Raw genomic sequence first — 10,967 nt, forward strand, 5'->3', positions numbered from 1 at the left:
TTTAATGAGTCTGTGGTGCGAAGAACAATTAATGACTTCTACATAGTCGAAAAATGGAGACCTACCCTGAAAAAAGTTCATGAAAAGTTGAAGAAAACATTAGATTTTTAGGGATGCATCTCCACATTAAAGAAAATATAGTCTGCTATTCGGCACTTAAAACTTAACATCGGATGTGTGAACATCATCGAGACTAAACCATCAACACTATGCAATACAATGAGGTAAGAAGTTATTTCATTTTGAGAACGCCTGAACTGCATCCCCCTCCACACTTGTCGGCATGCTGGAGCTCTCCCCGCCACTGCCAATACTTTTCCTACTCCGCGTCGGAAGACTGTCAGTTCTAAATACTACAACTGTAGATATTGTGTTAACTGATGTTTCAGAGGAGCGTATCACCTCCATATTCAAGGTAGAAGAAAAAGAAGAAATCCACAAGCGAACCAGTGTGAGAAGGTGCTTAACAGACTGATATGTTCCTCCAAAACGTCGGTTAACACAATATCTACGTGGCGCCACATCCCAGAAGATTTCTTCTTTCATAGTCACCGCCGTGAAAACCTCAAATCTTGTACACCTCTGGTTGTCTGAAGGTAGTCTTGAAGTATTTTGGTGTTCTCTGAGAACTAGCATTTGCCCCCAATTGGCCTTGGTATTTTCAGAATGTAGTTCTATTGCTGGGTTTGGCAGCTAAAGGGTTAAGTAGTGATTTCACTTTTAAATAGTTTGTTACCAGACTCTGCTATTTCTGTGTGCAGGAATGAGAAGAAGGAGACAAGTGTTTCAACCAGTTTGCAGCAGCAGCAGCGCTCATACTGGTGTCCTAAAATCTACTTCAACCACAAATGTTTCTCTGGACCATTCCTCAGCAAAGGGAAGCTGGCACAGTTGCCCAAAGCTGTAGGCCCTGGTCCTGTTACACTTGTGATGCGGGAAGTTCTGTCCATGCTCATATCTGTGGCATACAAGTCCAGCAGGGTGCTCAAGGAGCTGCAGACAGATGGAAAACCACAGCCAGGCATGCATCTGGAAATTCTCAAAGCCAAGTGAGAACACTTCGTGAGTTCATTTTTAACAAAAGGTTCTGAGAAGAGCATATGGCATCTTCCTCCTTTGAAGTACATATGTTTATATAAAGCAGCAGGTAGCAGTTTTGTCTGAAGAGTTTCTTATCTGAATAACATTAAATGATGTAATCTCATTTGAACACCATATCTTATGTAAAATTCAAGAAATTTTTGTTACAAAATGTGAAGTTTCAGTACTGTCACCAGAATAGACTACCATTGGATCTTTACTTTAATCATTTTGGCCAAGTTCACATTATTAAAAATTGTGTCTCTCAGATCCTTTTTCCTTCCATTTTTGTCACCAAATATCATACTATAGCCTTCTTATTTTTTTATTTTGGAAATTCCAGGTTGAAAACTAAGGTCAGAAATAGGCTATCCTAACTGAAGTTTTTATGTGGTTTTATTCTGTTCTTTCAGGCAAATAGGTCAGGACTTCTTCCTAATCAGAATCACACCATTTTATATCATAGGTATTTTGCAGCGACAAAGAATTGTTCAGTTAACAGAGAATCATTCAAGAATTCAGTTGGATCATTGCACCTTTATTACATTTTTATGAATCAAATTTGTGTAAATTCTTTAGCTTTTAGGTAGGCACAAATAGCCAAGATCCTGTTGCACCGCAAAACACACTCACTGACACTCACCCATCTCTCACCTGTGGGATGTTCTCATTCCATAAAATATACTTACTAAATGTGAATTAATTTCTTATTTCTCCCTCTGTTTGGCCTTTCTTAGACCGACAATTTAATTACTGAACTAGGTTAAGAACGTGTTCAGCTTTACCTCCACACCCCCTGTTCACTTGAGTGTCAGATACATTTCATCAAACTGTCCAAAGTATACTCTCAGATGTGAATGGCTTTGTCTGTCATCCACTGTCAAATACTCAGTGATGACCCCCATGTTTTAACCAGATAAGTGGTACTTTTTCCGTGTTTGTATACCTCCTGCAGTGAGACATTAAAATTCCCCAGACATTTAAATTTGTTACTGTGGTGTTTAATTTTATTATTGTTTCTTCCTTTTTAAAAATTCAGTATCTCAACCATGTCTTTATGATTGATTGATCAGTAACTGTCACATGACAGGTCCACAGTCTCTTCCAAAACAGTTCCTCCACTTAATGTGATCTTCTGTTTTTGGAAAGAAACTGTCCAGGAAAAGTGATAATGTGGTAGTTTTTCCATTTGCTTTCCACATCGCAGTACAACAGCCGTTCAAACCACTCTGGTCACGCCTGTTGCTATACGAACTTGAACCATCTCGAGCATCATTTGTTCTGTGCTTCAAGTCGCTGCTGATGACGCTGCTTCCGGCATCAGTTTTTGGTTTTTGGTGTCTCTCTTCGTCTGATGCCTACCCTTTGACCTGTCCAGCAAGGGAGGCCCTGCCAGTAGCTACGCTACCGCTGGTATAGCTCTCAGGGTCCTTGGCATACTCAAACCCCCTCACCACGATAAGGTGGAGACACCGACGAGGGGGCATGTCTTTATATATCTTTATAAAATTATGAAACTAAACATGTCTGAAAGACCAATTATCAATTTTCATATATGTATATATCTTTTCATTTATATAACCATTACATTAAAGGATATACAGGGGGGTCCAAAAAATGTACTCACTCTTTGATAGTCAATGTCTTTGGAACAAAATGACATGTAGTTATAATTCTTGCGCAGTAGTGTAGTGTAATGTTTTCTCAACAGATGGCGAAGGTCACATGAGACATGCGAGTGTCGTGCCTCATGCGCGCTGCGAGCAGAAGACAGCAGCAACAATGGCTGAAAGGTTGTTCTTTGAGCAACGCAAGGCTGTATTGAAGTGGTACTGGAAGTACGAAAACNATGTCTTTATATATCTTTATAAAATTATGAAACTAAACATGTCTGAAAGACCAATTATCAATTTTCATATATGTATATATCTTTTCATTTATATAACCATTACATTAAAGGATATACAGGGGGGTCCAAAAAATGTACTCACTCTTTGATAGTCAATGTCTTTGGAACAAAATGACATGTAGTTATAATTCTTGCGCAGTAGTGTAGTGTAATGTTTTCTCAACAGATGGCGAAGGTCACATGAGACATGCGAGTGTCGTGCCTCATGCGCGCTGCGAGCAGAAGACAGCAGCAACAATGGCTGAAAGGTTGTTCTTTGAGCAACGCAAGGCTGTATTGAAGTGGTACTGGAAGTACGAAAACATTAAAGAGGTAAAACAACAATGGCAGAATGAGTTTGGAACTCAGCCACCAACATGTCGAACAATTGCCCGTATTCGGGATAAATTTGAAGCCAACGGTACTATTCATGATGCGCATAAGCAAAGATCTGGGCGACTGAGGATAATAACAAGTCCAGCTTCCAGTGCTGTGGTGTTGCAACACTTTACACAATCACCACAAAAATCTGTGAATCAGTGTGCACGCAAAAGTAGGGTAAGCCGATCAAGTGTACAGCGAATTCTGAAGGCTGCAAAGTGGAAAGTGTACATTCAAAGACTGCTGCACGCTATGAATGAGGACGACCCGGATCGAAGGCTTGAATACTATGAGTGGTTTGAAGGCGTGGTTCGCGAGGATGAGTTTGCAGGGAAAGTTATCTGGTCTAACAAGGTGCAATTCAAAATAAATGGTACTGTTAACTGCCACAATTGTGTGTATTGGGCTCCTGTAAATCCACACGTTCACGTGGGCAAGGAAGTGAATCTACCGGGTGTTAATGTGTGGTGTGGTCTGTCATCGCACGGTTTGATTGGTCCTTTCTTCTTTGAAGGTACCATAACTGGTCAGGTGTATCTCGATATGCTTCAGACATCGATTTTCCCTGCCATTTGAGAGCTGTTTGGAGACGAGAGATTTTACCTAAACAAGATGGTGTTCCACCTCACGACCATCGAGATGTCAGGGCATACTTGGATGACACTCTACCTGGACGATGGATAGGTCGAAGAGGTGCTATTGAGTACCCACCACGGTCTCCAGACCTAACACCTCTCAACTTCTACCTATGGGGAACCTTGAAGGATGAAGTTTATCGACAAAAGCCAGCTACACTGAATGTGCTACAAGTAACCATTGAAGTGTTGTGCGCAGCCATCACACTGGACACACTGACAGTCGTAGTTCGCTCAGCAGTTCGGCAGCATCTACACTGTTTAGCTGCTGATGGTGGGCACTTCGAACACGCAAGAATTGTTACTACATGTCATTTTGTTCCAAAGATGTTGACTATCAAAGAGTGAGTATATTTTTTGGACCCCTCTGTATATATTTTTTTATAAAAATTCTGTACTTTTGGCTTTATTCTCAAAAAGTACACCACTGATGTGCATTTCGTTTCTGAATGTGTGATCACAAAGGCATGTCTGACTCATGCACATTCAGTATATGCCGTCCTGGCTGGCATTTGATGTTTAGAGATGAAACACAATCATATAAGCTGACTAACAAAACCACCTCCAGCCTAAACACACAGTTACATGTTTGATTATTGCAACATTTTGCTATAACCTACTACAACCCTGACTGCCTCATTGATAACATCTGTATCTTATTGCTGTGTGGGCTAAATTTGTACTTCCTTTACAAGCTCAAAGCTACTGTGGATGAACGAACTATGTAACAAAAGCTGTTTCTTCTTCCAAACATCAACTGCAAAAGCATTACCTTGTACAGACTATGAAACCATAACTAAAACAATTATTCCATCGGAAACTCCGTTGCAACTCCAGTGGCACATACTGTGAAAGTCTTTATAATTATGGTGTAGTTTTCAGCACCAGCCCATACACTTTCTAGCCACCAAAATCTTACATTCAGACACTTCTTAGCCACTTGTTGAACCTCAGTCCCCTTTCATGCCTCTAGCAGTAGGCCGTCATGTGTTAACATTGGAAATGGTGCAGCACACAGTGTCACCCTAGAATTTTTTCAGTTGTACCTTTTTTCATGACAGTTACCCTTTTCATTGTCAACAAAACGAAGAAATTATCTAGAAGGTGGAACCTCCTCTCACTGAACAGGTCCAAAAATACGAGTGTTTCCTGAAAATTCCGCCAGGAGAAATAACCCTTGTTATCCAGTTTTGGGTGATGTCCTTGTAACAGAAAGAATGCCAGCAACTTCATAATTTAATTTTTGTTCCTCTCCTTCCAATCACGGATCATAGATCGTAGTTTTAGATTAGGCATTTTCTAAAAATTTTTTGGCATACCAGCTTGATTCTATGGCTATTACTTCCACAATTTCTGGAGTACAAAACAACAAAAAATATTCCAGGGAGTTACTGTGGTCTTCTGAATCAACATTTATGCCAGGCTCGCCATTAAATGGAAAATGTGGTCTCTCAGCACCTGACTTTGCCTATATGTCATGCTGCATGCTACTGTTGTCACTGACATTTTCTTCTTTGCCAGAGCAGACACTCTGTTCACATGACAAAATTTTCACATTTACTTCACTGTCACTACTGTATTCACTCTCTGAAATATCACTATATTCATTCTCTTGCAACAGTTCATGTAACACCTCCTCCTCACTCACATGCATCTTCTTGCTAGGACCTGCCATAATGTTTACTCAGAAAAGCTAGACCCCAGGACAGCTGTCAAGCAACCAGCACCTTCCTGTCACACTCTGAAATAACTAGAAGATATAGCAAGGACAGCGTACAGATTTGCATTACTGACTGTCATATCTGTAACGGTATAGTTGGAAACATGCATGATGTGTAGAGACATCATATTTGCTACAATACAGAGAACCGCATGACATGTTGAGATGTCATAACCACTTAACTGCTAACCCAGGTTTTAGCCTTTTTGCAAGCAACTGAGATTTTTTTTATACACCTTCTGTCTGGCTTCTATCTTTCATGTTACATGGGACTTGATTTTCTAAAATTTTCAGCATACTGTATATGGTCTAACTAGTAGATAGACCCATTAGTCTCAGCAGCTGATATGCCTATGAAACCCACTACTGCCACTGCTGGTGTTTTACTTGCATCACTGGCATTCATGGTCTGACAATAAAGTTCACGAAATCATCGCAGTAAAAGTGCTACATACTTTGTTGCTGAATATCACTGTGGTCACCTTCAAAGTACTCCCTTTTGGAAGCTATGCACCGATGCCAGTGCCTAGTCCATCCTTCAAAACAGTTTTGGAACTGGTTTTGTGGAATGGCCTTCAGAGCTGCTGTTGTATTACTCCTGATGTCATTAATGTCATCAAAATGCCTTCCTTTCAATATTTCCTTAATCTTTGGGAACAGAGAAAGGTCACTGGGGGCTATATCCAGTGAATAGGGAGGATGTTCCAGCACAGTTTTTTGTTTACTAGCTAAAAACTCCCTTAACAGACAGTGCCGTGTGAGGATGTGCATTGTCATGATTCAAGACACCAAAACACACTCAGACAATGGTAGACACCACTCAGAAAGAGACTGCGATAGATCAACAACAACACAGCTGTGAAATGCTGATATGCCAACTTCATCAAACCATACTGAGGTTTCTGTCCACTGCTGCCATAGCAAGCCCACAGTAGCTAGTTCGCGTACTTTATTGTCAGACCTTGTATATTTGTGTCATTACTCACAGCAGCTACCTTTCAATTTCAGGTACAAAACCAACACTTACCGAGCCAGTGTTGCTCTCGTCACATCTGCTGATGAGGTGCCATCCTTCTGTAGGGAAATCTGTGTGAAGCTGCAGGTGTGTCCCTTTCTGTTTGGACCTGTTTCTGTTGGAGACAAAAATTGCCCAGAGAACTGCAGCACTCTCTCCAAGACTCGATTTAGTAAGTTTTGCACTGAGCATGTTGTTATGAATTGTTATTCTTGAGACTTATCATTACTGGGTTGCTATAAACCTCAAGGGAGAGTAGTTCATCAACAGTTCACTAGGTGTTGTTTTACAGCTATTTAATATATTAACTGGCAACACAATATAACATACACAAAAATAAACTGATACATGTAAAACAAAGGTTTGTTCCAAAAACAGAAGTGAATCATATGTAGAAATAAAGTTAGTTGGTAGACCTTTCGCTTCAGCTGCAGTACCTGAAATTTCTCTAGATCCTATTGTCAGTCACACTCAAATAAGGGTAGGCCTCAAAGGCATCTGGTACAGATTTTGATGAACTAATCAGACATGTCTTAAGCGGTGGTCAGTATGACCTTGCACCTTAGCATAACTTGTGAACTCATGTAATGGTGGTATCATACTCGCTATTTGATTAATTCTCCAGTACTTTGACTCAAGATGTACATACAAATTTAGAATGACTAAGAATATTCACCAGGTAGTGTCGTGTGGGTGCTTCACATACTTGCAGTCCAATGGCTGTATGTTACTGGGTCGTTGTTCCCTGTTGTACATTGTTTGCTGGTCTTGTACCATTCAGGACCAAGCTCCTAAGCTTGTTTGGCAGTTGGCAGAATACTCTCTCTTCTCCTTCTGCTCCTGAATTTCTTTCCTTAACTGATGAAAGGAGAAGGGGTTGGAGTTCATATGTCAGCCTTATTGCCACCTGTGGCCTATATTGTTGCCATATTGCTGCTGAAGGACACTTGGTACGATTCTGTGTATATACGATAGTGTTCAAGAAGTAGTAACCGTTATAACTTGTATTCAACTGAGAGCCATATTACTAAGTATCCTGTCTGAAAATTACCTGACTCTTGAATTAAATCATACCCTTCCCCCTCACATGAGCTACAAATGTGTATTTCCAAAGCCATCCCTCTCCTCTCATCTCACTTGATGCTACAACTTGCAGTTGAATCGACATGTAGGAATCAATCCATCAGTAAATTGTATGGCTTGAATTTTCAGTTGCACTAACAGAGAAGTGTGAGACTTGAGGTTCTCACACCAGTGACTGAAGAATACTCTCATTTTGGATGTGACACCATGTAGTCTGGTAGATGCTTATTGACATTTCAAAGAAACATACTACTTCCATCTTTCTATACGAGTGTTGGAACTTTAATAGTGGCAACTATTTATTTACAACTGATACAAAATAGATGCATGTTTCAAAGTTTTACTGTCCTTTAGTGTAGTCACCAGCATTGTGTACAACCTGTTGCCAGCGATGTGGAAGTCGTAGGATACCTTTAGCAGTGCCTGTTGTGTTGATAGTTCAAATGGAGCAGTCTACTGTGTGAAGAATCTCTGGAACAGTTCTGAAGCGAATGCCACGAAGTGGTTCCTTCATCTTAGGAATCAAGTCGAAGTCACAAGGGCTTAAGTGGATAATACAGCACTTCCCAGCCCCATCGATCGAACAGATCAGCCACAGCTTGCGCTGCATGCAGCCGAGCATTGCCCTGCAAAATGATGGGTGCGTTCTGCAGAAAGTGTCACCGCTTCTTTCTCAAAGCTGGTCGTAGGTTGTGTTCCAAAAATGAACAGTAATACCACGCATTGACGGTCTGCTGTCAGGGAACGGTATGCATTAGGATAACACTATCACTGTCATACACAAGAATCACCATAACTTTCACATTGCTGGGGTTCTGACGAACTTTTGATTTTCGTGGTGACCCATAATGACGCCATCCATTGGATTGGCGTTTTATTTGTGGCTCGTACGATTTGGCCCATGTCTCATCCAGCGTAATGATACTCATACGGCGTAAGAAAGCCTCTCCTTCGTGCTCATAGCGCTCCAAGTGGTTACGAGCAGCGTCGTATCATAGCCATTTCTGCATTTCCGTCAAATCATGCGGAGCCCATCGTGTGCAGTTTTTCTCATGCCCAGGTGTTCCTTCAGAATGTGAAGCACAGTCGTATATGCTAATCCTGTCTCTCGGGCCAGCTCACGAATCGTATGGCGTCGATCACTCCCCAGTAACGTGGAAAGAGCATACACTTCTTATTCACTGATACTAGGATGACCTGGCCAACTCATGTCTGCCACATTTTGGCATCCCTCGTTGAAGGCTTGTACCCACCTTGCCACTGTTCTGTAAGGCAATGCAGATTCCCCGCAAGCCTCTTGAAGACCTTGATGACACTGTCATGCTGTACGGCATCTGACACATTCAATATTTATCCAACTTCGTTGTTCCTCTTTCAAAAACATTGTGACAACACTACATTAGACCACCAGCTAACACGAGAATCTGTTCTTCTCGTCACTGTGCATGCACATGTTGTGGGTAGGGAGAGTCCATTTGCTCTGAGGTAAGGTAGGTATGTAACTAACATGTGCTATAAGCGACATTATTTGGTTCCATTGCATGGCGTCTCTACAGCAGTGTTGCCTCTATTAAAGTCCCTCATACGTTAGCCAAGGAGGCAGTGTAAAATTGTTATTTTATCTGCTGGTTGAGGAATATACAGATAATTGACAGACATAAAACTGGAAAATAAATAAATTGTGGATGTGTGAACATTTTGGACTGTGCAGATTTTCCTGCTCAGAGAATGAAGCTTTTATCTGTGACAAAGTCAAAACTGGGAACTAGAAGATAACAAGACCCTACTGTAGCCTGGAGCCCACATTAGCCTGTAGGCCCCACCTGCTCACCATACAACCTCAGAATTGGATTACACACACCCTGATCTAGATGGACAGAGATATCAACACTGATTTTATCCAGAGGTAGTACACAAACAATGGCAATTTGGACCGCTTGCTTTGAGCATGGACTTGATCTTCAAAGGAATGCTCCATTTTTATCACCCATATATACACACATGAAACCTCAAGCTCGGTTTTAGAAATTATGTTGAAATCTGAAATGGGAGATTATTACTAACTGTATTCATGAAGTTTAATTACTCTCCATTAGGGTAGGTTTAACACATTGTGCATGAAACCTCAAATTTAAATCCAGGTATAGGAGTTGTGACACAGTTATATAGTTTGATTGAATCTTTATAATAGAACCCAACAGAAAATGATGTATTCTTCCCTGTTATCCAATCCGTGTGACTAATATATTGCACACAAACAACATTAGTAAATATACCCATCCCTACTGCTAAGGCGAGGAGAAAAATGATGGATAAGAAGAGAAAAAACAAGGTTGGAAAAGTGTAATCCTTACTGGAACATGCACGTGCACTTTCCCCATTGTTCTATTCATAATGCTCCCTTATTAAAGTATTATTCTGTATGTGCAAATGGAAATGTAATGGTGGGAAAAAGACCACAGGGAAGACCTAGACATAGATTGAGAGAATATTAAAATGGATGATAAACAAATAGGTTGGCAGAGTGTTGAGTAAACTGATCTGGCTTAGTGGTGAGATCTTGTAAACATGCTACTGAAGCTTTGGGTTCCACAAAATGCTGGGAATTTCTTGAATGGGTAAGCAACTGCCAGCTTCTCAAGAAGGACTCAGCCCCATCTAGTTAGTTTGTTAATGGTGAGATGACCTTGAATGAATGGTTTTGGTGATCATTGCTGGGAAATGAGAGAAAACGTTAAGCTGAAAAACATTAAATTGGGGTTACACTGTATATGTGGAAGAAAATGTTATGATTACAGGGGCTCAGAAATTTAGTACGAGTATTTAAAGGGTTAATATACACTAACATCATGTTGGTTACTCCATTAAAAATATATAGTTTTTGTCTTTCAGTTTTACCATATCTCTTCAAGTGCATAAGTCTTTCTGCCCACTGAATAAAAAACTCTGTGGCTTTAGTCCACAAGTGAACTATACCGACCGAGTGATCACCACTTTTTGGCGAAGTTAGTGCCAACTTTAGCCGATGGAAGGTGTTGTGTGGTCAGCGCAACGAATCCTTGAAATAGCTCCTCAGTTATCCTCATGAGGCCGAGTGGACCCTGTTCCAGACCCACTACTACTTAGAATATCTGATAGCGCCGGGAATCGAACCCAGAACCTCTG

The 10,967-nt window shown here is 40.8% G+C and overlaps 1 protein-coding gene across 1 annotated transcript in view; it reads left to right on the forward strand.

Annotated features, from left to right (window-relative positions):
- LOC111868026 (scm-like with four MBT domains protein 1) overlaps positions 1-10,967 on the forward strand; it is a gene marked incomplete in the record, with an annotated part of 47,518 nt that overhangs the window by 21,694 nt on the left and 14,857 nt on the right. The window contains 2 exon segments of the mRNA XM_033752910.1: positions 762-1,049; positions 6,713-6,891. Of these exon segments, the coding sequence (XP_033608801.1) occupies positions 762-1,049; positions 6,713-6,891 (467 nt within the window).

This window comes from Cryptotermes secundus, unplaced genomic scaffold, assembly GCF_002891405.2.
Source record: "Cryptotermes secundus unplaced genomic scaffold, Csec_1.0 scaffold635, whole genome shotgun sequence".
In the NCBI taxonomy this organism is placed as follows: domain Eukaryota; kingdom Metazoa; phylum Arthropoda; class Insecta; order Blattodea; family Kalotermitidae; genus Cryptotermes; species Cryptotermes secundus.